The sequence below is a fragment of the Mesoplodon bidens genome, assembly GCF_964165515.1.
Source record: "Mesoplodon bidens genome assembly, chromosome: 2".
Taxonomy (NCBI): Eukaryota; Metazoa; Chordata; class Mammalia; order Artiodactyla; family Ziphiidae; genus Mesoplodon; species Mesoplodon bidens.
Window position 1 is genome coordinate 76,059,193 of NC_138177.1, and position 27,532 is coordinate 76,086,724.

General features: G+C 40.9%; 1 protein-coding gene and 1 long non-coding RNA gene across 5 annotated transcripts in view; one reads left to right on the top strand and one right to left on the bottom strand.

Annotated features, from left to right (window-relative positions):
• Positions 1-13,979: 13,979 nt before the first annotated feature.
• Positions 13,980-26,794, bottom strand: LOC308608948. 3 transcript variants are annotated; one of them, XR_014014250.1, is made up of 4 exons: positions 26,450-26,794; positions 25,936-26,048; positions 16,385-16,454; positions 13,980-15,502 (listed from the first exon to the last, which is right to left on the bottom strand). It is a non-coding gene; the product is annotated as an uncharacterized lncRNA (long non-coding RNA). The 3 variants fall into 3 exon arrangements; XR_014014251.1 differs by having other exon boundaries at positions 25,936-26,045; positions 26,450-26,786; XR_014014252.1 differs by having other exon boundaries at positions 25,936-26,063; positions 26,450-26,531.
• A 33-nt stretch (positions 26,795-26,827) lies between these two features.
• THEM4 (thioesterase superfamily member 4) overlaps positions 26,828-27,532 on the top strand; it is a 46,587-nt gene continuing 45,882 nt past the window's right edge. Inside the window, exon 1 of one of the 2 annotated variants that reach the window (XM_081222308.1) lies at positions 26,828-27,023. In XM_081222308.1, the coding sequence (XP_081078434.1) occupies positions 26,925-27,023 (99 nt within the window). In that variant the 5' untranslated portion in view covers positions 26,828-26,924. The remainder of the gene's footprint in view (positions 27,024-27,532) is intronic. The other variant, XM_081222309.1, reaches the window with a different exon arrangement.

Sequence of the window (27,532 nt, forward strand, 5' to 3'; positions counted from 1 at the left end):
TGTTTTGTTTTGGCTTGGTTGTCACAATGATCGGCAAGCACTGCCAGCACTCAGTGGGTAGGATTAGGGCTGGCGTTAGATACTAGATGTTCTGCAATTCATGGGTCAGTGCAATGGTCAACGGCCCCACATCCTACACAACTTTATATATCCTCCCAGTCTTCATGTAGGTGAAAAAACTTTGATTATCTGAACCTGGAACCTAATTCCATTTCACATATAAATGCAAAGCATTTTTTACACAGCTTAAACATTACTGAATTTTCCAGGAATGCAACTATCATGTAAATCAAGTGAAGCTAAACTTTATGTTATTCAGAACCTTCCTAAGAAGTGTTCATATTTTGTAAAATTAGATGACCAACAACGATTTGAGTCATCAGCATACCTGTATCAGCCAGTATCTACAGCTATTGCAATCACAGTGATTCTATGTGTACTTGCAAGATTCTTACTGCATCATTATGTCTTCTAAGGGAGCTATGCCTGAGCAGTTACATATTGGAACTGATAGTGTTTTGTTATAAATTACTTCCCTTTTATTTCTCTTTTACATGACTATTTGGATGTTAGGTTTTTTTTAAGTTATGCATATAGATGTTATATTATCTATGAATTTTGTTTCAGGAGAGTAAAGGGATCATTACAAAGTATTTGTTATGAAAGGGGCGATGTTGGACCATAAGTGATGGAAGGACCATACTCAGAGCCCACGATTAAAAGAGAATTCATTAACTGACAGATTATGCAAACAACAAATTCTTTAGTCAGTAGAGGTTAAATATGTCAGCTATGTTGGTAACTGATGTAGCAGACAGAATAATGCCCCCCACCAAGATGTCCATGTCCTAATCCCCAGAACATAAAAATATGTTAGATAACATGACAAAGGGGAATTAAGGTTGCAGATGGAATTAAGGTTACTAATCAGCTGACCTTAAGCTAGGAATTATCCAGGTATGCCCAATGTAGTCACAAGAGTCCTTAAAAGTGGAAGAGGGAGGCAGAAGAGTGAGAGTCAAGGAAGATGTGATTAAAGAAAGGTACAGAGAAATGCCAACATTGCTGGCTTTGAAGATGGAAGAAAGGGCCGTGAGCCAAGGAATGTGAGTAGACTCTAGAAGCTGGAAAGGGCAAAGAAACACATTTTCCCACAGAGCCTCTAGAAAGGATCACAGTCCTGCCAACACCTTGATTTTAGCCCAGTGGGACCCATGTTGGACTTCTAACCTACAGATCTGTAAGATAACAATATACTTGTGTTGTTTAAACTGCTAAACTTGTGGTAATTTGTTACAGCAGCAATAGAGAACCAATATACCTGAAAATATAAAATATTATTAAATGAAAAAAGCAGAATTCAGAATACAGACACACACACATGGCCCACAGCTGGTTTTAAATTCAGGTGGACAGATGAGTACAAAGGTGGTGCTGCAGTGATTCAAGATGGACAAGCTAGACCAGTGAGCAAGGGTCAGGAGACCCCCATCTGAGTCCGGCTCCACAACAGACTTGCTATATGGAGTTATAAGAATCAGTCATCTCTCTGGGCCTCAAGTGTTCTCATTCAAGTAGTTACAGAACACCTGCTACTGATGAGGGTTTGGGCTAGGCTTTATGGAGTCAAAGAATGCGACTTTGTCCTTGGTCTCAAGGAGACTCACAGTCACTGCAGGAGAGAAAGGGGGTGACTAGATGCTCTCTGAGGTCTCATTCATCTTTAACTGTCTGTAATCCTTGAGTCTAAATAGAATTTAATGCTTACTACCTTTCATGGATGTGTTTGTTAGGTTGCCTGAGTCCATAAGTTTTTTAGATTGCAGAAAGCAGCTATGTGAAGTTAGATCACTGAAAAATTTTCTCTAAAACAGTAAAAGAAAGCACAATCTCAATGTATCTCAATTCAAAGCACCTTTGTTAAACTTTCCCTTTTTTTCAAATTAAGGTATAGGTATTGCTATTACTTTCCTTTTTTTTTTTTTTTTGGGCGGCGCTGCGCGGCTTGTGGGATCTTAGTTCCCTGACCAGGGATTAAACCCTGGCCCCCAGCAGTGAAAGCACGGAGTCCTAACCACTGGACTGCCAGTGAATTACCCAATTCCATTTAATTTTAATTCAGCGCCTCCCCACCCCCCAAAAAAAACTACTAGCACTTAACATTCTCCTCTCTTGGTAGTAATTATTTATAATGTCGGTGCTGCTGTTGTGCTTTTTTTTTTTTTTGGTTGGGTCTCTGTTGCTGCGCGCAGGCTTTCTCTAGTGGTGGCGAACAGAGCCTACTCTTCATTGCAGTGCGCGGGCTTCTCACTGCAGTGGCTTCTCTTGTTGCAGAGCATGGGCTCCAGGCACACGGGCTTCAGTAGTTGTGGTGCGTGGGCTCAGTAGTTGTGGCTCTCGGGCTCTAGAACGCAGGCTCAGTAGTTGTGGTGCACGGGCTTAGTTGCTCTGCGGCATGTGGGATTTCCTGGACCAAGGATCGAACCCGTGTCCCCTGCACTGGCAGGTGGATTCTTTTTTTTTTTAACATCTTTATTGGAGTATAATTGCTTTACAATGGTGTGTTAGTTTCTGCTTTATAACAAAGTGAATTAGCTATACATATACATATATCCCCATATCTCCTCCCTCATGCGTCTCCCTCCCACCCTCCCTATCCCACCCCTCTAGGTGGTCATAAAGCACAGAGCTGATCTCCCTGTGCTATGAGGCGGCTTCCCACTAGCTATCTATTTTACATTTGGTAGTATATATAAGTCTATGCCACTCCCTCACTTCGTCCCAGTTTACCCTTCCCGCTCCCGATGTCCTCAAGTCCATTCTCTACGTTTGCGTCTTTATTCCTGTCCTGCCCCTAGGTTCTTCAGAACCTTTTTTTTTTTTAAGATTCCATATATATGTGTTAGCATACAGCATTTGTTTTTCTCTTTCTGACTTACTGCACTCTGTGTGACAGACTCTAGGTCCATCCACTTCACTACAAATAACTCAATTTCGTTTCTTTTTATGGCTGAGTAATATTCCATTGTGTATATGTGCCACATCTTCTTTATCCATTCATCTGTTGATGGACACTTAGGTTGCTTCCATGTCCTGGCTACTGTAAATAGAGCTGCAACGAACATTGTGGTACATGACTCTTTGAATTATGGTTTTCTCAGGGTATATGCCCAGTAGTGGGATTGCTGGGTCATATGGTAGTTCTATTTTTAGTTTTTTAAGGAACCTCCATACTGTTCTCCATAGTGGCTGTATCAATTTACATTCCCACCAACAGGGCAAGAGGGTTCCCTTTTCTCCCCACCCTCTCCAGCATTTATTGTTTGTAGATTTTTTGATGATGGCCATTCTGACTGGTGTGAGGTGATACCTCATTGTAGTTTTGATTTGCATTTCTCTAATGATTAGTGATGCTGAGCATTCTTTCATGTGTTTGTTGGAGATCTGTATATCTTCTTTGGAGAAATGTCTATTTAGGTCTTCTGCCCATTTTTGGATTGGGTTGTTTGTTTTTTTTATATTGAGCTGCATGAGCTGCTTGTAAATTTTGGAGATTAATCCTTTGTCAGTTGCTTCATTTGCAAATATTTTCTCCCATTCTGAGGGTTGTCTTTTCGTCTTGTTTATGGTTTCCTTTGCTGTGCAAAAGCTTTTAAGTTTCATTAGGTCCCATGTGTTTATTTTTGTCTTTATTTCCATTTCTCTAGGAGGTGGGTCAAAAAGGATCTTGCTGTGATTTATGTCATAGAGTGTTCTGCCTATGTTTTCCTCTAAGAGTTTTATAGTGTCTGGCCTTAACATTTAGGTTTTTAATCCGTTTTGAGTTTATTTTTGTGTATGGTGTTAGGGCGTGTTCTAATTTCATTCTTTTACATGTAGCTGTCCAGTTTTCCCAGCACCACTTATTGAAGAGGCTGTCTTTTCTCCATTGTATATTCTTGCCTCCTTTATCAAAAATAAGGTGACCACATTCTGAGTCAAGATCACCAGTCTCAGCTTGTGGCTAAGGTAGAACCAGAATTCAGGTCTGCAAATTCGCATTCCAGAGCTCTTTCCATGTCCTCTCCCACGTCACTGAAATTCCAGACTTCTGGGAAGAATGGCAGCTACACTGCGTTGACGGAATGCAGTTATGTCTTGATCCCTCAGCGAGCACCACCACCAATAGATGGTCAATCAAAAAAACAAAGAGCAATAATTAAAGTCATCATTATATACTAGGTATAAGACAATGTACTGTTTTATATGAAATATCAGAACCTCCATTTACTGTTGAAAAGCTGAGGTCTAAAGGGTGTAGAAAAGTGCTCAAGATCACAAAATAATGAGTTCCAGAGTCAGGAATCAGACCACTGAAAACCTGGTCCATCTTAAAGAGAAAGCAGGTAAGTTGTTGTCATGAAAACAAAGTTTACATGGACAATCTACTTTGCTTTTGGCCCGGACTTTCATAACCTGTCATTACTGAATACTCCAGACACCCTTCCACAGTGCAGAGACATTGTACAGGATGAGGGCGAGCCCAGACCATTCAGTCTCAGGCCACCTTAGCTTTGGGCATGATATTCCCTTTTTCTGTAATGCCTCCCCTTCTACTGCCTTTATCCCTCATGATTTACTTACTAAACTCTTATTCATGCCTCAAAATCTTGATTACTCAGTACCTACTCCCCAGCACCTTCTGGGAGAGTCTGCTACTTCTGAACATTTAAATTCTATATTTAATTATTGGATGTAATTTTTAGTTTAAATGCCAACTCCCTTGAGGAAGGCTCCTTGAGGACTGGGTTCATTAATTCAACTTGGTATCCACAGTACTTATTAGCAATACACCTGAAACAGGTGTTGTTTTATATTCAACTAAAGATTATTAGTTATTGAACTAAAGATACCTATCAAAATTGACTTATAGCAACTATCACATTCTATCTTACATGACAAATTTCTACTTATGCCTTTTCTATACAAGAAATAGTTCATGTCTTGTTCCCCTCACCACACCAGGAGTACCTTATACATAACAGGTGTTCCAGAAATGTTTGTAGATTTGAAGTGCTTACAGGATTAAAAAATGGGGGGGAGGGAGGGCAAATAACTAAAATCTTATAGAGTGCTTTAAACCTAGTTGAGGATAATAGCAAATTTTTCCCTTCCTGAGTCACCTTCAAAGAATGGGATTTTATCACATGAGGGTGTAGAATAAGTGCACTTAAAAACTCAATGACTGAGTCCATGGCTAAAATGCAAAAAAAAAAAAGGTGACCATATGTGCATAGGCTTGGCAGGTAGATTCTTAACCACTGCGCCACCAGGAAAGTCTAGTGTTACCTATAATTTACATGTGTAGAGACAATTTTAAATGAGTACATTTTAAGACAAAGTTGAGGTTCTTAAAAATAAGAGAAAAGGAATTCCTTGGAGGTCCAGTGGTTAGAACTCGGTGCTTTCACTGCCACGGACGGATTCAATCCCTGGTTGGGGAACTAAGATCCCGCAAGCCGAAGCTGCGGCCAAAAAAAAAGAGAGAGAGAGAAATAACCTAAAGGGAAGGGGAGAAAAATAGGGAGGAGAGTAAAATGCAATTAATGGTAGACAGGATTAGGAAGAAAGTTGAAAGAGCATGAAAATAAAACAAAAAATGTAAAAAAAGAGGAACAGAAATGTGGTAGGAAAACAGCAGGGAGCAAAGTGAGACATCTCCTTCCATCTGTCAGCTTCATTTCACTTTATTCCTGCCCCTCATCCCCACACACAGAGCCACACCCCTAGTCACAGTGCCCTTTGGCTTCTTTCTGAATTGTGCTCAGTCCTAAGGCTCAGTGGTCCTCTGATGCCCCCTTCAGGTCCTCAAGTCTAACTGCTCTCTCTCTCTCTTCTTTTTTAATGTGATTTACCAGATGGTACTTAATCTTTACATAGAAAACTGGGTCCAGCAATGAGAGAGAGCAACTACAGGCTTCAACAAGTATATGTTTCTGGGAATGATATTGAGATTATTCCTTGGAATTCCCCATATTTATGAAATAAGATATTTCACCATGATTTATATTGTCAGAAAGACCTGAGTTTGAATTCCTGCTCTATAACTTACTAACTCTGTAATCCTGGGAAAGTTCATGAATCTCCTGAAGCTATTTCTTCGCCTTTAAAATGGAGATATCAAGACAGACCTTATCGGTTGCTATGAGATAAAGTGAGATATTATGAGTATAAAGTGCCTCATTCAATATCTAGTACCTGGTAGCTCCTCAGTAAGTGGTAGTTTTTATTACCTCATTCCAAAGAGAAAAATATTGAAATATTACATTAAGAGCTCTATATCCCTTGTCATACCGGAAACCAAGTAAATGTAAATAATAGTCTTATGTTCTTTATTCTTCCTCCCTCTCTCCTTTGGTTTTTTTGCCTATTCCTCCATGCTAAAGATGGTTGTAGTTTCTGTAGTTTGTGCTCTGAAGTGAGAAGTTCTAAAGGTAGAGCCCTTGCTACCTGCAGCTGTCGGCTCCCCTGTGAGAAAGTGCTGTCCTCCGTGTGACGCATTTTCCAGGAGGGCCCTTAGAGCTCATAGTTCTATCGTCTTGCAGCCCTAGAAAGTTGGCAGAGCCTCCACCTACAGACTTTTCACACAATAGATTTCTGTGCCTTGGAACCTGCTTTCTTTGACCTTAATCCCATTGGGGGAGGACATAGGTACTGCTCTTTAGCCACTCTTCATGTGTCTGCTGCACAGCCACACTGGCAGAGCACCCCAAAGTAACAATTCAAAAGTCTATCCCCTCTGCTATTCCAGAAGATTTGATGGTGACAAGCACTGCAGTCCAGGTTTCAAGGAAAACGAGTTAGATGGGTATTCTTGGTGGTAATTTCTGAGGTAGTTTGAATCGCTAAATATACTTCATCTCCTCTAGCATATTTAGTCCTGCCACGGATATAAGAATTGTAGAAATACGAGAGGAGCATCTTACCACTCTTTTTATGGAAGAGGAAAGAGTCACAAAGATCTCATTTTATATACCTGTTGGCTCTTTTATACCCAATTTGGAAACCAAAAACATTAAATAATGGAGAAATCTATCTCTGTGTGAGGCCCAGCAGACTAAATTTTGAAGTTCTTCTAAGCCCCTAATAAGACAGTGGTCATCAGTTAAAGGTACAAACTATTATTAGGTATTGAGATAAACATACCTATTAGCTTATTGAGGAAAAATAGCCTTAAAGTATATTAGGAAATAATGATGTATAAAATTTTCCTAATTACTCAAAGGATGTTTCTAATTACCAAAAATTTTACTGACCAGAAATTCAGAAGATTCAGGATGGAAGAATTAAATGTGGTATAATCTATAAAGATATGGATCACTATGTTTATACCTGACACTAATATAATATTGTAAATCAACTACGCTTCAATTTTTAAAGAGTAAATGGAAGAAATATATAATTATCTAAATGTATTTGTGGCAGGCAGAATAGTGGGTCCTGATAGATGTCTACATCTAGTCCCCAGAACCTTGGAATATGTTACCCCACATGGCAAAATGGACTTTGCCAGATGTGACTGAGTTAGGGATCTTGAGATCCTGGATTGTCTGGTTGGGCTCAGTGTAATCACAACAGTCCTTAAGGTGTGAAAGAGGCAGGCAGAAGAGTTAAAGGAGTTGTGATAACAGAGAGGTTGGAGTGATATACAGTTGCTGGCTGGGGGCCCAAACCAAGGAATGAGGGCACCCTCTAGAGGCTGGAAAAGGCAAGGAAACAGACTCTCCCGCAAATCCTCCAGCCCTGCTTACATCTCGATTTTAGCCCCATGAGACCCATTTCAAAGACCCCAGAACTATAAGATAATAAAATTTTGTCATTTTAAGCCACTAAGTTTGTTTGTTTGTTCCAGCATCAAGAGGAAACTTTTTTGGCTATTAAGGTTAATGTGCATTTTGGTGAGAACATATTGATCAAAATTGTCAGCAAATTCTGTGATGTTCTTTTTGTGTGTGCTCAGTGATACTATAAGGTAATTTTAAAAGAAATGAAAGGGGAAAAAATTTTAAGAAAGAAATGGAAGGCAGAGTTACTATAATCTAAGTGGAAGGATTAAAACCACAAACTTTATGGAATATACAGCTGTAAGCAGTTCCACACAGAGACACAAAAAGAGAGTAATAAAAATGCTATAAGGAATCTGGTGTTATGCCCAATGCATGTCTCCACAACTAGTAAGATATCACAGCTGTCAGTGGACTATTAACCATGCTTAAAGCCCACCTCTCCCCATACAGAATATCAGCCTAAGAATCCAGATTTATAGTTTCTCAAGCCCCCTAAAAAATGGCATGCACTGGAGAAAGAATATTTAATAAGCAAACAGCTTTATAATGTTGCTGTTGCTTCTCAATATCTATCAACATTTTTATGTAGGATTACCTAAAGTATATATAAGTCTCAGAACAGGCATACCTCAGAGATACTGTGGGTTTGGCTCCAGACCACTGCAATAAAGCAAATATCACAATAAAGCAAGTCACATGAATTTTTTGGTTCATATAAAAGTTATTTTTATACTATACTGTAGTCTATTAAATATGCGATAACATTATGTCTTAAAAAGTACATACCTTGGGCTTCCCTGGTGGTGCAGTGGTTGAGAGTCCGCCTGCCGATGCAGGGGACATGGGTTCGTGCCCCGGTCCGGGAAGATCCCACATGCCGCGGAGCGGCTGGGCCCATGAGCCATGGCCACTGAGCCTGCACGTCCGGAGCCTGTGCTCCACAACAGGAGAGGCCACGGCAGTGAGAGGCCCGCATACCGCAAAAAAAAAAAAAAAAAGTACATACCTTTATTTTAAAATACTTTATTGCTAAAAAATGCTAACCATCATCTGAGCCTTTAGCAAGTCATAATTGTTTTGCAATAGTAACATCAAAGATCAATGATCATAGAGCACCATAACAAATATAATAATGAAAAAGTCGGAAATATTTCAAGAATTACCAAAATGTGACACAGAGAAACAAAGCGAACAAATGCTGTTAGAAAAATGGCGCCAATAGATTTGCTCAACAGATGGCTGCCACAAACCTTCAATTTGTAAAAAAAATAATAATACAATATCTGTGAAGGGCAATAAAATGAGGTATGCTTGTACATTACCCTCTGAGTTAGGCCAGATTATCAGAAAGCTGCATACATATATTATATTGTTTTGCCTCCCCTGCTGGGTCTCTTCCATTCGCCTTGAATTTCTTTCACTGGACTTCAGTGCCATTGCTTATATTGAGAGACATTACATGGTAGAGCCCTTGAGAGACTTTTTGCTGTCTTTGAGAATGTTATTTGCTTCATTATATATTGAATATAATCCCCTCTACGAGAACCTCTGTATAAATCCATGTCTTAAGGTCTCAGTACCAGAAACAGGTAAGTTGCTTCTAAGCAGAGGGTGATTCTGCTTTTTAACTCCTATAGAAGTATAATACACATCACATTACACAGTTGTCAAAAACCATAGAACTATACAACGTAAAGAATGAACACAAATGTAAATTATGGACTTCAGTTAACGTAACACTATTGTTACATAATGTAACGTAACGTAACACTGTTGGTTCTTCAATTATAACAAATGCACCACTAATGCAAGACGTTAATAGTAGGAGAAACTGGAGGAGAGGGAGTATATATAGGAACTCTCTGTACTTTCTGTTCAATTTTTCTATAAACCTAAAACTTCTCTAAAAAATAAAGTCTTTTTAAACTATACATACAGGAGATTCTGGGAAGATAGCGGCAGCAGTGGCAGCAGCACAGCTTTTCAATCTCTGAATCCTCACGTAAAAACAGATAAGCAACTAGAAAGCAAAACTAAACCCTACGGACATTCACAGTAAAGCTTTAATGATAAAGTATCTCCATGAACCCCCAAATGAAAGCAAGCAGGGACAAATCAACAGTGGTGGTGTTACCTCCCCAAAGGTAAAACCATCTTGAGTTCTATCATTTTAGTTTTGCCTGTTTTCAAAGGTTGTATAAATAAAACTTAAAAATACCCTTGCGTGCCTAGCTTTTTTCTCTCAATATTATGAGATTGACCAGGCTGTTGGGTCTATTCTTCATCATTGCAGTAAAGACACTGTATGCGTTTACCACAACTTTTCTGGTCTACTGCTGGTCGATATTTGGGTTGCTCCCACTTCAGTGCTATTATAAAGGAAGCTACTATGGACATTCTTTTCCTTGTCTCTTTCAGTCACTTCTGTTAGGTATATACCGTAGGAATAGAACTGCTGGGTCATAGGGAGTGTATATGTTCAGCCTTAGTAAACACAGCCAAACAGTTTTCCAAAGTGGTTTTGTCAATTTAAACTCTTACTAGCTGATCATGAGGATTCCAGTTTCTCCACTTCCTTATCAAAATTTGGTATTGTCAGGGTTTTTTTAGCAGCTATTCTGATAGGTGTGTACTTGTTAATTTGCATTTCCTTTATGACTAAGAAAGCTGAGTACCCTTTTATTTGCTTACTAATCAATTAGATATCCTCTTTTTTGATGTGACTGGTCAAGTCTTATGTATGTGTGTTGGTAGACTTTTCCTTATTGGTGTGTAGGAATTCTTTATACTTAAAGTCCTTCATCAGATGTGTGTTTTTGCAAGTACCTTCTCCCATTCTGAAGCTTGCCTTTTCATGATTACTGGTATCTTTCAATTAATAAGAATTCTTAACTATAATGAAGTTCAATTTATCAATATATTTCCTTTATGGTTAGCGATTTTTGTATTTTGTTAAGAAATATTGCCTCTACAGTCATGAAGATCTTCCATGTTATCTTCCAGAAGTTTTACTGTTGTACCTTTCATGTTTGTATATACAATCCATCTGGAATTGATTTTTGTGCACGTGATATAATAGGGTCAAGGCTCATTTTTTTCCCATCAGCTATCCAATGGATCCAGCACCATTTGTTAAAAAGACCATATTTTCTCTGCCAAATTGCAATGACACCTTCATTGTAAATCAGGTGTCCACATATGTGTAGGTCTGTGTCTATGCACTCTATTCTATTGCATGGGTGTTTTTGTCTATCTCAAACCTAATACATCCAAAACTGAATTCCTGATATTCTTCCCTAAACTTGTTCCTTACTGTCTGCCCCATCTCAACTGTGGACAATTCCACACTTCCAGTTGCTTAGGCTAAAATCTTTGGTATCATCCTGACTTGTTTCTTTCTCTCACATTCCACTTGTAATTCATCAGCAGATCCTGTTACCTTTACCTTCAATTACGTCTGGAATAACTACCTCTATCGCTCCCACCCTGGTCCAAGCCAACATCCTCCCTCATCTAGACTACTGCAATAACTTCCTGACTGGTCTCCCTGATTAGTGGTAACTGATTGGATGTAAGGCATGGGAAAGAAGGAGGAGTCAGATGCTGTCCAGGTTCCTGGGCTTGGATGATAGAAACTGCTTTCCAAAGTGGGATAGGAAAGAAATTGGCTTGGGGGCAGAGGGAAGAAAGTCACCCCTTCAGTCTCTTCTCTACCTAACAGCCAAAGTAACACTGTTAAGTTAGCTCGTGTAAGTCAGATTATGTCCCTGCTCTACTCAAAACCCTCCAGTGGTGCCCCATCTCATTCAGAGTAAGAGCCAAAATCCTTACAATGACCAAAAAAGCTCTACATAATTTGGCCTTCACCAGCTCTTTCCATACACTTCACTCACTTTGATGTAGACACAGTAGCCTCTTTGATATGCCTTGAAAAACCAGGCATACGCCCACCTTGGGCCTTTGCATTTGTCATCTTCCCAAATACAAAAATGGCTAGCTCCCCCATTTTCATCAAGTCTTTGTTAAAAATGTCATCTTTTCAGGGAGGCCTTACCCTGACTGCCCTATTTAATTGTAACCCAATCCCCACTCTAGTACTCCTTATCAGCTTTTCCTGCTTTAATCTTTTTCCTTAGTTCTGATCATCTTCTAACTCTGAACTCAACAAGAGCAATGTTAAGACCAGGCCAGATTCTACAATGAGAACCATACAGCAGAACCTTCTAAGGAATGCATCATAACATTCATAAATGACTTTTTCCCCCTAATTTATTTATTTATTTATTTATTTTTGGCTGAGTTGGGTCTTTGTTGCTGTGCACGGGCTTTCTCTAGTTGCGGCGAGTGGGGGCTACTCTTTGTTGCAGTGTGTGGGCTCCTCATTGTGGTGGCTTCTCTTGTTGCGGAGCACGGGCTCTAGGCGTGTGGGCTTCAGTAGTTGTGGCTCACAGGCTCTAAAGAGCAGCCTCAGTAGTTGTGGCACAGGGGCTTAGATGCTCCGTGGCATCCTCCCGGACCAAGGCTCGAACCCATGTCCCCTGTATTGGTAGGCAGATTCTTAACCACTGCGCCACCAGGGAAGCCCCCATAAATGACTTTTTAAAAAATATTTGTATATTTTGTTGACTGTTCTATCCCTAGCACTGAGAACTTGATATACAGTAGATGTTCAATAAACACTTTATTGAATAAACTCAATGAATGAATGAATGAATGAATCAAGCACATCTTAAAGCCTGCCAACATTTAAGGGTTTAATGAAAGAGGATGAACTTTCAAAGGAGACAGAGGGAACAGCCAGAGATGGAAAAAGAACTAAGAGAGTCTAATACCCCAGACATAAAGGGAATTTCCTGAGTGACAGAGTGTCTTCTATTATTCATAATAAGCCCTTTTCAACCATACCTGAATTTATACTAATGAAGTTACTCAGGGCAGAGCCCTAGATTATCTTCAGGATTGGGGAACCAACCATGTGATTAGAGGCTTGGAACTTTCAGTCCACACCCTGACCTCCAGGGAGGGGAGAGGTATTGGAGATTGAATTCAATCACCAGTGACCAATGATTTAATCAATTGTGCCTACATAATGAAACCTCAATAAAAACTCTGACAAGGTTTGGGGGAGAGTCCAAGTTGGTGAACTTGATGTGCTGGGAGGGTAGTATGCTGACAGGGCATGGAAGCCCTGCACCAATGCCCCTCCACCCTCTCACCTCTACCCTAGAACTTGCATTTGGCTGTCCCTGAGTTATATATTCTTTATAATAAAATTGTTATGGAAACCATATGCTTTCTTGAGTTCTGTGAATTATTGAATTGGAGTGGAGGGTACAGGGAGAGGGATGAGAATCCCTGAATTTATAGTCAGCCAGGCAGAAGTGGCGGTAACCTGGGCACCCCATTTGCAGCGGGCATCTGAAGTGGGAACAGTCTTGTGAGATGGAGCCCTGAATCCAGGGTCTGTACTGACTCCAGATAGTTGGAGTCATAATTGAATTAAATTATACAACACCCAGTTGGTATCAGAAAATTGGAGAATTGGTCATTGTTTGAAAAAACCAAACATTCAGTCAGGAAGGGACAGAGTCTGATTTGAACCCAAATTTTGTTCCACAATGTAGTTAAAGAATAATTAAGGTCGCCAGATCATGCCACATGAAAAGAAAAGAGGGCAGAGGACAGATGTCACAAAATTTAATAAGAAAGTAAATGATTCCACAAAGAAGCAAATTTCCAGAGACATAGGAATTAAACTTGGATGAGTTGATGTTGAGGAAACCAAGAGAAAAGGAAGTTTAAGGGAAAGTAATCAATACTATTAAATGCTGTGAAGAGATTAAATATGACAAGGCTTGACAAATATCTACTAAATTTAGTAGTTGTGGATGACAATTCAAACAGTACCTGGGGCCTGAACATAAAGAGTTGAAAAATGTGTTGTTTTTTTTTCTTGAGAACTTTGGCCGTGGTAGAAAGAGAAGGGATAGAAATGGGTTAGTAGTATAGGAGTGAGGGTTTCTACTATAATTATTGATTGTTGTTTTGGGTGAAGGAGGCTTGAACAGGTTTAAACAAAAATGGGCCAGAAGTGGAGAGAGCTTAATGGTAGATGCCGGGCCCACAGCTGAAGAGTCTGGTCAAAAAGCAGGCTGACAAGTTTTTACTTTTATTTTTATAACTTCTGTGCTGTTAAATTTTCTCAGCATGTACAATTGATATTTTCTCTGTATTTAATAAAAAAAAAACAAAGAAAGATCCTTATTTCAAAAAACAAACAATCCTTTCTTCACCCCTGGCTGCTGCCCTCTCCCCTCCTCAGTCATTCTATTCCTGTTTGTATGAATTTGTCCATATGCCACTCATCCCTCTGCAATCTCCAGTCTGGCCTCCAGCCTCACTTCACATAAGCAGCATTTGTTAAGGTCGCTAATATGTTCTATGTCATTAAATCAAAAGACATTTTCAGGTCTCTCTCTCAAATTCCTGACTTTTCTATTTGCACACTGGACATCTCCACAGGTATCTCTAAAACAGAGCTCACCTTTCTTCCCTCTGCCCCCAAACACTTCTTTTCCCACTTTAAAGAGTACCTTCCACCATCCCCCATCCAAGCTCAGAAACCGAGTGACACCCTGACTCCTCCTCTCTCCATGCCCCAGGTCTCATCCATTACCAAATCCCTTCACTCCCACCCACCCCCCATGAGTCTAAAGTGTATTCCTGATTCCAATACAATTTTAATAGTCTCCATCATGATCTTTCTGAAATATCGATCAGATAATGACCCTCAGAGGACATAACAGTCCTCCTGGGCTCCCGCTGCCCAGAGTAAACCCCAGCATGTTAGTATGGGTGGTAATGATCCTTCAGGATCTTGAAGGCCTCACCTGCTTTTCCAGCCTCATCTCTCCCTACACCCCTGTCCTAACAATGCCCAAACCTCACAGAAACTGTTGGTAGTTCCCTGAATTTGAGTGACCCCCATGCTGTCCTCTGGCATGGAGGATGACGCCTGGACACCCTGCACCTGCAATGTCCTGTCCTCTCCTACCTCATTTCTGGGCCAACTCCTATCTGCCCCTCAAGACTTAACTCAGACTTCACCTGCTCAGGGATTCAGTAACTCATACAGGGACCGTGTTACTGTTAATCTACTGTAGCTTTCCTTTCCAAGACTCTTAAGGCATTTGGGTTAGTGTCTAATCCTAAATGGTTTTATACAAAAGTAAAGGAAGTATGGCCTATAGTAATGCCACAACTACAGAAGTGGATTTGTTTCTTTATGTACATGTTGGTGCCTTAAAATTTGTATTGGGCATTTGTAAGTATTTATAAATGGTGCTTTTTATTACTCATGACATATACCAAGGAGAAAATAAGCTTTGTTAAGAAGCATTCTTTACAGAATTCTGTTTATCCAGTACAACAGACCCCACTCATTACCAGAATCTTTATCTAACAGCTTGGATCAACCAATCCAGGTGTCTTTACATAACAAATCTTACAGGAGTCTTTAACTCTGAATTCAATGAAAGTAATGTTGAAAAAGACGGATTCAGCACTCTGTAATGAGAACGATATAGTAGAACCTTCTTAGGGATGCATTATAACATCCATGAAACCCTACATTTGATGATGGCACTGGAACATGTAATTTTCTCCAGGGGTTTTATCTGTAAAACAGGGATAATAATGGTTTTTTCACACAATTATCCAGATGATTAAGTAAAGAGAACTTTGAACTGGAGATAAAAAGTTGGGAGCATCAGCATATGGACGGTGTTTAAATTGAGAATTGATGAGATAACCTAAAGAGAGAGGGTTCAGAGAGAAAAATAAAAAGCCCCAGCCCTCTTTCCAAATGTTTCCCATTCATTTGTTCATTCAACAACTATTTTCTGAGTGCCCATGATCAGTCAGTTACTGTACTAGACACTAGGGATGCAGGGGTGAGCCAAAGGGACACAGAGAAAGTTTATAGTCTCCTGAGGGAGGCAGAGAAATATATATTTAACTACAAACTATAATAAGTGCTTTAAAGGAAAATTTCCAGCCATTATGGGAGAATTTAATGAGGACCTAATTCAGATTAAATATTGTATGTAAAGCACTTAGTGTAGTGTCTGACACACAGTAAACCCTCTAGCCAAGGAAGGCCTCACTAAGAAAGTGACAATTATGCTGACAGCAAAGGATTAGTTGGAGTTGGCTATGTAGAGAATGGAGTAAAAGAGCACTGCCAGCTGAAGAACATACAAGAAGGCCCTGGGGCAGGAAAGAGCTTGGGATGTTCCCAGAGCTGAAAGGGGACCTGTATGGCTAGAGCACATGATAGTTGGGAAATGATAACACCTTCTACCTGGTCACCCAAGGTAGAAATCTCCCTTTCCCCTAAGTGATGAAAATCATTTTAAGAAACCACACAACAACTCTAGATACTACACCAAAATAGTAATGATGCAAATGAATTGTATCTGTCTGAAAATTAGCCTGCAGTCTGCTTTCCAACTTCCCCTTTCACAGTCACCCTTCACCCACTATGTACCCTCACCTACCCAGCATCTCACTTTGGTGCACTGTCCTGGGGATAAGAAGTCAAGAATAAGTCCTCCCTGAGGAAGAGTCCTGTGATAACAAATCAGAGAGAAATTCAGCAAGAAATATTAAACGAGGCAGCATCTTATTGTCATCCAGGCTACGTATAAATGCAAGGTTCTGAATTTAATTTAAAATTCAAAAGTGAAATGGTTATCAGAGGGATACATATTAACACCATTATTTGAATTGAAAAATTACAGACTTTTTCTAATAGAAAGATTGATTTCACTGACTGATTTTCCAGTGAAGATTGATTTTGCCAATTAGTTCATATGGCAAACATTTTCCAAAACTTAAATGAGCTAAATATGCAGCCATAAGATTTTGACAAAAATATATTTAAAGTACATATTCATTATACAATACACAAAAATTATAAACCTTATAACTAAGTTTATGAGAAAAAATTTAAATATCAATTTTAAGATGTATGAGAATACATAATTTTTCAAAACTATTTTCAGGTTATTCTAGCAAAAAACAAAAATGTGAAGACCGCTGGCTTACAGGGTTAACTCAAGTGTCCGCTAACTGAATGGGGTATAGGAATGTGAAACAAGGAGAGGTCAAGGATGATTCCTAGATTTATAACCAGGAAATATAAATTTGAGATTAACTCACAATTCATGTATGTTTAATTTTAAAAATTCATCTATGTTCATGGTTCATTAAGGTACCTCTTAAATTTTTTCCATTATACCTCATTAATTTTTTTTTTTTTTTTGGCCGAGCCCTGTGGCTTGCAGGATCTTAGTTCCCCGACCAGGGATTGAACCTGGGGCCCCCAGCAGTGAGAGTGCTAAGTTCTAACCACTGGATCACCACTGGTTCCCTATTTTATTAACTTTTAGAGGAGATGGTATATTACGGTGTAGGGGTGGAAAACTTTTCCCTTCTTCCTTTCTGGCTGGTCTAATAATTAAATTGACATAAAGCAGATTAACAGAAGAAAAACAAACTTCATGCATATTGGAGCCCCAAAGAGACTCAGGCAATTGAGGTTTATATGCCACCCTCAGCTAAGAAGGGGTAAGGGTCTGGGGCTTCAAACGGGAGGAAGGCAATTCACAGGAGAATGAGAAGAGCAAATGTTTGGTGAGCAAATGTTTGATAAACAGATGTTTGCCATACCACATAGCTAAGTCTCTCTGATAAAAAGTTATCTTTGGTATTAGCTCTTTTCCTGCTGTCAATCTAAATTCTTTTAGGCAGTTAAGGGGAAGGTAAACAGCTCTTCCAAAGTCTGTTGGGCCTTGTTTGTCATCAACTTAAAATCCACATGCCAAAGTGGTATGTTTTGGGGTCACATATTCTGCTCCCCCTCAATGGTAATACTGGAAATTTTGGAGATTTGTGAAGGTCTTGAAACAACTCTCAAGAATACCTAAGGTCCACTATAGCTTATATGTTCATGTTCATTCTGACTTCTGTTTTATAAAGAGGTCTAAGTTTGCAGTTTTTAAAAAAGTAATGTAAACGTTTACCAGGGGTGGGGGGGGAAGTTTACCAGGAAATAAGGCACCCAGTCTAAGGTTAAAAATTAAAGGACCGACTTGTAGTCCAAGATGCAGCAACAAGGACTGGATTTACCCTCTCACCTTAAATAACAATGACCCTACCCCACTCCTCACAAAAAACACCACCACCACCCAAAATATATGAAACAACAATTTTCAAGATACTGGACATCAGCCAGTGAAGGACAGTGATCCCTGACAGACTGGAAACAAATGAGGAGAGAGCCCTACGATTTAACTTAAGAGGGTTTCCAGGCTGCCACACAGGGGAGGAGAACTCAGGTGAACCTGTTGGGACTCCTGAGTTGAGGAAGTACAGCTGAGAGTATGGGGAACCCAAGGTGGCTAGTGTTTGGGGGACAGAGTGCTAGAGAGGACAGACCTGTACAGAGAAAGAACTCTGGAGATCTGCAGAGTGTATTCAGAGTATTGATTGGTGCCTTTGTGTGAGGAAACTATCCCACAGATGCTGAGGAGAGAACTATTGAAAGAATGAGAGTAAACAGTGCCCAGCACTCACAGAGGGCCAGGAAGAGAGCCTGTTCCCAACAGCTTAGACTGGAAAACATCATGTTTCATAGGGCATTGGATAGAGTATCAAAAAGGTCTTTCTTCAGTAGTGGGAAATCATTAACCCTTGACTAATGGTTCTCAGCCAGGGGTAATTTTGCTTCCCCTGCCCCCAACCAGGGGACAATGTCTGTAACATCTGGAGACATTTTTGATTTGTCAGGACTAGAGGCAAGGTGCTACTAGCATCCAGTGGGGAGGCCAAGGATGCTACTAAACATCTTGCAGTGGACAGGACAACAAAGTATTATCTGGTCCAAAATGTCAACAGTGCTGAGGTTGAGAAACCTTGCCGCAGACTCAGCGCTGCTCTGGTCCTTCCTAACAAATCTTAAAAGCAAGACTCAAAAGGATCATACTGTTTCCCAGTAAATTAACTGCATCCCAGAGCAAAGCTCAAGATTTACAGGAATACAAAACTATCTGGCACCTGACAGGGTAAAATTCACAGTGTCTGGCATTCAGTTCTTCCTCATCTAAATAAAGATCACCGGGCTTGCAGAGATGCAGGAAAATACAACCCATATTGAGGAGAAAAATCAGCCAGTCGAAACCAACCCAGAATTGACACAGACATTAGAAATGGCATAAAATGACATTAAAACAGTTATTATACCTGTATTCTATAAGTTCAACAGGTTAAGTAGAGATATGGCAGATACAAAAAAAGACCCAACTCAAACTTTTAGAGATAAAAGTACAATGTCTTGGGTGGAAAATACACTGGATGGGATTTAACAGCAGATTACATATTTAAGAAAAGATTCGTTAACTTGAAGGTATAGCAATATAAACTATCCAAAATGAAACACAGAAAAGAGAATCTTTTTAATGAAACTTGAAAAGAAAGAAAAGAGCAACAGTGAGCTGTGAGACAATGTTATGTGGCCTAACATACAAGTATTTGGAGTCCCTAAAAGAAAGGGTAGAGAGGAGAGAACTGAAAATAAAGTTGAAGAAATAACAGCCAAAAATTTCCCAAATTTGATGAAAACTATTAATCCACAGATCCAAGAATCCCAATGAGCCCCAAACACAAGAAATATGAAAAAAACAAACAAACATCAAGGCACATCATAACCAAATTGTTTAAAAAAAAAACAGTGATAAAGAGAAACTCTTAAAAGCATCCAGAGAAAAAAGACATCTCACGTATAGACAAAAATAAAGATGACATCAGATCTCTCATCAGAAATAATGCAAGCGAGGGCTTCCCTGGTGGCGCAGTGGTTAAGAATCCGCCTACCAATGCAGGGGACACAGGCTCGAGCCCTGGTCCAGGAAGATCCCACATGCCGCGGAGCAACTAAGCCCATAAGCCACAACCACTGAGCCTGCGCTCTAGAGCCTGTGAGCCACAAATACTGAGCCCGAGCGCCACAACTACTGAAGCCCATGCACCTAGAGCCCGTGCTCTGCAACAAGAGAAGCCACCCAATGAGAAGCCTGCACACCGCAACGAAGAGTAGACCCCACTCGCTACAACTAGAGAAAGCCTGCGCGCAGCAACAAAGACCCAACACAGCCAAAAATAAAAATAATAAATTAGTTAATTTTTTAAAAAAGAAAGAATGCAAGCAAGAATATAGTAGAGCAGTATCTTTAAAATACTGAAAGGAAAAAAAACTGTCAACATAGAATTCTATACTCAACAAAAATCTTTCAAAAGTGACAGCAAAATAAAGATATCTTCAAACACATGAAAGGTGGAAGAACTCATTACCACACTACCCACTAGAAGAACCCCATACCACACACACAGACACACAATACAAGAAATAAAGGAAGTTCTCAAGCAGAAGAAAATGATACCAGATGGAAATCTGGATGTCCACAAATGAATGAAGAGCACTGGAAATTAAAACTACATGGTTAAATGAATAAGATTTTTTTCTTATTATTTAAAATTCTTTAAAAGACAAATGACTGCATAAACAAAAATAATAGCAATGTACTGTGAGGGTTTTAACATTTACAAATGTAAAATGCATGACAAAAAGAGCATAAAGGCCAGAAGAGATTACACTACTGCAAGGTTCTTACAGTAGGAATAGCCCTGCACTATCAAAGAAAATGAATGCATGGTTAAAAGCCTTCCCACAAAGTAAACTCCATGCCCAGGTGGCTTTACTAGTGAATTATATCAAACATTTATGAAAAAAATGCCAATTCTACACAAACTCTTCCAGAAAATTAAAGAGGATAATACTTCCCAACTCACTCTATAAGGCCACCATTACTTTAATATCACAACCAGAAAAAGATATTACAAGGAAAGAAAAGTACAGACTAATATCCCTCATGTGGCTTATCCCTCATGTGGCTTATCTGGGGAAAGCAAGGTTAGTTTTACATTTGAAGTCAATCAGAGTAATTCACAATATTAAACAAATTTAAAAAGAAAAACGACATGATCATCTTAATAGATGCAGAAAAAGCATTTGATTAAATCCAACGTCCACTCCTAATAAAAACTCTCAGCAAATGAGGAATAGGAAGGATTTCTCCATGTGTTAATAAGCATCTATCAATACAACAAACGTACAACTAACATCATACTTAATGGTGAAAGACTGAATACTTTCCCCCTGAGATCAGCAACAAGGCAAGCATATCTGCTTTCATCACTACTATTCATCACTGTACGTGAGGTTCTAGCCAGTGCAATAGGCCAAAAAAAAGGTGTCCAGAGAGTAAAGGAAGAAGTAAAACTCAGATAACATGATCATCTATGTAGAAAATCTAAGGAATCTATTAAAAAGTTGCAGATAAAATGTTTGTCTATGTAGAAAATCTAAGAAATCTAATCAAAAGTTACTAGAACTATCTGCGTGCCTAGAGCCCATGCTCTGCAACAAGAAGCCCGTGCACCAAAAAGAAGAGTAGCCTCCGCTCACCGCAACCAAAGAAAAGCCCCCACACAGCAACAAAGACCCAGCGCAGCCAAAAGGAAAATAAATTTATATAAAAAAATTTAAAAAAACAAAACTTTCTAGACCTAAATGAGTTTAGCAAGTTTACAGATATAAGATCAATATATTAAAAAGTAATTGTATTTCCATATATGAGCAATAAACAATCAGGGATTGAAATTTTAAATGTTATTTACCATAGCATCAATACATATGAAATACCTAAAGATAAATATTACAAAAGATGTACAAGACCTGTATTACAAATTATAGCTGAGGGAAATCACAAAAGATTTAAATAAATGGAGATACACAACCTGCTCATGAGAAGTTTTGTTGATGAGTATAACTTGCTTATGAGAACACTCAATATGCTAAGATGTCAATTCAAAACCCCAACACGTTTTTTGTAGGTACTGACAAACTTATTTTAAAATTCATATGGAGGGCTTCCCTGGTGGCGCAGTGGTTAGGAATCTGCATGTCAATGCAGGGAACACGGGTTTGAGCCCTGGTCCAGGAAGATCCCACATGCCACGGAGCAACTAAGCCCGCGAGCCACAACTACTGAGCCCACATGCTGCAACTACTGAAGCCCACGTGCCTAGAACCTGTGCTCTGCAACAAGAGAAGTCACCACAATGAGAAGCCCGCGCACCACAACGAAGAGTAGCCCCTGCTCGACGCAACTAAAGAAAGCCCATGTGTGGGAACGAAGACCTAATGCAGTCAAAAATAAATAAATAAATAAATTTTAAAAACCTACAAACAAGAAATGCTGGAGAGGGTGTGGAGAAAAGGGAACCCTCTTGCACTGTTGGTGGGAATGTAAATTGATACAGCCACTATGGAGAACAATACGGACGTTCCTTAAAAAACTAAAAATAGAACTACCATACGACCCAGCAATCCCGCTACTGGGCGCACAGCCTGAGAAAACCATAACTCAAAAAGAGTCATGGGGCTTCCCTGGTGGTGCAGTGGTTGAGAGTCCGCCTGCTGATGCAGGGGACACGGGTTCGTGACCCGGTCTGGGAAGATCCCACATGCCGTGGAGCAGCTGGGCCCGCGAGCCATGGCCACTGGGCCTGCGCGTCTGGAGCCTGTGCTCCACAATGGGAGAGGCCACAAAGTGAGAGGCCCGAGTACCGCAAAAAAAAAAAAAAGAGTCATGTACCACAATGTTCACTGCAGTACTATTTACAATAGCCAGGACATGGAAGCAACCTAAGTGTCCATCGACAGATGAATGGATAAAGAAGATGTAGCACATATATACAATGGAATATTACTCAGCCATAAAAACAAATGAAATCGAGTTATTTGTAGTGAGGTGGATGGACTTAGAGTCTGTCATACAGAGTGCAGTTAAGTCAGAAAGAGAAAAACAAATACCGTATGCTAACACATATATATGGAATCTAAAAAAAATATATATGGTTCTGAAGAACATAGGAGCAGGACAGGAATAAAGACGCAGACGTAGAGAATGGACTTGAGGACACAGAGAGGGGGAAGGGTAAGCTGGGACGAAGTAAGAGAGTGGCATGGACATACATACACTACCAAATGTAAAATAGATAGCTAGTGGGAAGCAGCCGCATAGCACAGGGAGATCAGCTCGGTGCTTTGTGACCACCTAGAGGGGTGGGATAGGGAGGGTGGGAGGGAAATGCAAGAGGGAGGGGATATGGGGATATATGTATATTTATAGCTGATTCACTTTGTTATAAAGCAGAAACTAACACAACATTGTAAAGCAATCATACTCCAATAAAGATGTTGAAAAAGAGTATTCTATTTAAAACGTGAGAAATTGTAAACTATAAGTGACAGAAAGCAGACCAGGGACTTCTCTGGTGGCACAGTGGTTAAGAATCTGCCTGCCAATGTAGGGGACACGGGTTTGAGCCCTGGTCTGGGAAGATCCCACATGCCTCAAAGCAACTAAGCCCGTGCACCACAACTACTGAGCCTGTGCTCTAGAGCCCGCAAGCCACAACTACGGAGACCGCATGCCACAACTGCTGAAGCCCGCCCGCCTAGAGTCCGCGGTCTGCAACAAGAGAAGCCACCGCAATGAAAGCCTGCGCACCACAAGAGTAGCCCCCGCTCACGGCAACTAGAGAAAGCCCGCGCACAGCAACGAAGACCCAACGCAGCCAAAAACAAATAAAATAAAATAAATAAATTTATTTTTAAAAAAAGAAAGAAAGCAGATCAGTGTTTGCCTTGAGGGTAGGAGGCATGAGGAAACTTGTGGGTGACAGGCTCATTATCTTGATTGTAGTGATGTTTTCATAGGTGTCTACATGTAGCAAAATTTACCAACTTGTACACTTTAAATACATGCAGTTTATTATATGTCCCCATTAAACCTCTATAAAGCTGTTTACAGTATTAAAGGAGAATGGTGAAAACACAAGTTTCACACAGTGGGCTTATTTCATTAAAGCATAGTTTTATCAAAAACAAGGATGAAAATTTATTCTTTGCGTGAGCCACACAAACATCCAAGAAAAACTTCCATTTCCAAGACTACCAATCCTATTCCTAGACTGTCATCCGCCCCATCTCCCTCCAAACTCGGCCAGACATTTCATGTGTTGTCAACATGAATACATCAGATAAATACCTGGTGAGGAAGCCAGGTCAGAGTGTGGGTGACTGATCCAAATGCACTGCCACTACCTGACAAATTTGAAAGTTATACTGAGTGTAATTGACCTAGAAGAGCTGTTGGTACATTTACAATCTTAGCAGGGCTGGAGTCTATTTATGGGTTTTGATGGACTCTAACTACATTGTAATTTGTACATATATACAATTTTAAGTTATCTGTATAACCTATCTTCTTATTCACTAACAGAAGTCATCTTGATTTATGGGTTTGTTTTATAATGTGATTCTATCTGCATGCACCACATGGAAAGACAAATAAACACAAAAAATACTTCGGGCTCTTGCTACTAAAGAAGTATTGAAGCAATGTGTGTGAGCTATTAAAAGAAGTACTACAATTAACAAGACAACTTGGCACCGTCCACGCCCTCAGGAAACTGGAATACTATATTGAAAAGGAGACAACTTCTCTTAGAGATAGAGGGTACGGTACATGTGTTGGGGGAAGGGGGGCCATGAGACAGCCTCCTAAAATTACAGAATATCAACAGCCACCCCTTATGCCGAATCATCTTCAGTTTGAGTCGCTTTTACACACCTTAACTCTCAAATTCCCTCTATCTCAGAATGCTATACCTTTACTCCCAGTTAATATGGTGGGTTTAAAATACACTGGGCATTCTTTCCTACTGACAAACTGATGGAGAAGTTCATGTAATCAAGGAAAATATCTGATACTAATTGCTCACAAAAAAAAAAGTAGAAGGGGACTCTCTGAACTTAGACCCAAGCCCAAAGCCAAGTTTATTTATCTCTGATAAATCTCTCCTGATAATAATCCCTCCAGTCCCACCTTTACTATGTGAATAGTTACACAGCTGTGTTGGTGGGAAAATACTGTGCAATGATGTGCTGGGGGTAAGCAATTCTAGTAACCCGTTATTCTTGTAACCATTAAGAGCCTTAAAACTTCACCTCGGGATGGACTAAGACTGTGGTATACTGGTAAATATTTAATAAGGTAAGAAAGGAAGGCCCTCATTTGCAGTATCTAAGTGAATACTCCCAGTCAGTCAATTTTAAGCTACCACTGTGATGTGACTAAATGCGATGTTGGGAAGATGTGTGCCTAGTATTCCCCCCATACAAATGAGATAAAGATAAATAACCTCAAGAGCACATACAATAGTAAAATGTAGTAAAAATAATTAGGTAGTTACAGTTTTTAGTATCTAATACTGTCACCGGCCAAGCCCATTAACAATTCCTGGGAAATAAAAATAGAATCTGGGTAATAAGACAGAGTTTAACCTTTTTCTTTTTCTTTGTGCTTAGTCTAGTTTCACTTGCTCACGGGGTGTTGCATGCAGAGATCTTACACCAGGCCCTTCAGACCAGAGTTCCTAGTGTGAAAAGCCTGGGCCTGGCACCTCAGCTCTGGGCCCCTGTCCAGAAGTGCTGCACAGGCCCCTGCAATCCAAGATGGCTGGAGCAGGCCCAGTGCAGATGTACTGCACCCACACCTCCCACACACTGCTTTCTGAAGCCTTGAGCAGCAAACGTGTGTGTGTGGGGGTGCCTGCGCAGACCTGCCCCCTCCCTGCTGACAAGAGCCCTATAAAGCAACCCCAGCCAAACGCCTTTGGGGAAGAGCACGTACTCGAGAGCTTGAACTCCCACCTCTTCATTCTTTGACTTCCTTTGCGTCCGAACCAAACTCGGTCTCCTTACTGGCTCCAAAATACCGGTCAGAAGGACACTTGCTGGGGACTGACTGGGGAGTGTCATTACAATACCTTCATTTTTTTAATATTACTTAATTCTAAGTTTATATAATTTAAATTTTAATAATGACAGCGTTTAAGGATTGGCTAGCCGAATACTTACAATTTTAACGAGACTGTTCAAGTCACCTTCAACACACCACTGGCCTGGGGGTACTTTCTTTCTGAGGTGAATACAAGATAACTTCAAGTAACTTCTGACTTCGGTGACTCCTACTGAAAGAGAAGGTCCTGGCAACAAGTAAAACTTGATATATTCTTTTTAATACAACAATGAAGAAACAAGAGCCCAGGTACAATTAAAGAGCGTACAAGGTGTTAGGTGGTGGAGTGGGACTTGGAGCTCAGATATGTCTGCAAAGCTAAGAGATGAATACATCCGTCAGGTGTTGCTACGACTTGTAGTTGAAAAAGCCAGACTCGAGGACTTTTAGCTCTGCCCGGAGCCTTAAGGGTGTGTGTGGAGGGGCGGCGCAAGAGGTAGAGAACGTAGCTTTGTAAGCGTATGTCCTCTGCACCCAGAAGTCTCTCTACAGATCAATCCCAACCATGGATTTGTCCATGGCCTCCAAGAAAATATTATATTCCTACAATCCGCTGTGGGCGCTCCTACCCACCTGACAGCTTAAGTCTTCTGCGGGAGGTAGAACTACTAGGGAACAGAGAACACAGAATTCGGTCGGCCGGCGCGAGACGGGAAAAAAGCCAGCGAATCCTCATTAGTAGCGCGTGGCCGCCTGGGCTGAGGGGCTGAGGGCCGTGAGCTGTAGCCGCGGACCCGCCCTCCCAGGCCCCCTCGTCCTCCCCAGGCCGCCAGGCCGCCGAGCCGCCGGCGCCGCGCGCGCCTCTCCAGCCGCCCTCTCGAGGCTTGACATTTGCTCCGGAAGCGGCTCCGGCGCCCGAGGAGGGCCTAGCATTTTACCGGACGAAAAGACCGACGCCCGCGCTGCCTTCACGCCCCGCCCACCGCTCCCCCAAGTTAAAGAGGAAGGGCGGGCCGTTGGGTGGCTGGTTGGGTGAGTTGGTCTCTGCCGCGGCCGCGAGCCAGCCGCCGCGCTTCCGGCGGCCGGAGTCCCGCGCACGCTCGGAGCCATGCTGAGGAGCTGCACCGCGGCACTGCGCAAGCTCCGGGCCCTGCGCGGCAGGCGGGAAGGCGCGTCCCCCGCAGCGAGGGACCCGGTACTCGCGCGGGTAAGTCCCAGGCGCTGGGCGGCGGAAGTGGGCAGAGGGGTGGGACTTTCCGTCAGGAACAACCATGTGATATGGATATGTTCAGCTGTTTGTCCATTTCCTCAGCCAGCTGACCTCAGAATAAAAGCTAACATCAACTCCAAGAGGCATCAGTGTTAACGGGGTCACCGGATCTTTCGGTTCTGAGATTCAAGCCGTAAGAAACTGCACAGGAGGGTGACGCCGTTTGTTGGGTTTTTTTTAAACATGTTTATTGGAGTATAATTGCTTTACAATGGTGTGTTAGTTTCTGCTGTATAACAGTGAATCAGCTATACGTATACATACATCCCCATATCTCCTCCCTCTTTAGCCTCCCTCCCACCCCCCCCTCTAGGTGGGGTGACCCGTTTTGAAGCAGTGTGCAGGATGCTTGAGTCATGTTAGCAGGTCAAGGAATACAGCTGCTACTAATATTAATAAAGAAAGGTTGTGCCTTAAGCAAGGTCACATAGAAAACACGTGGTACA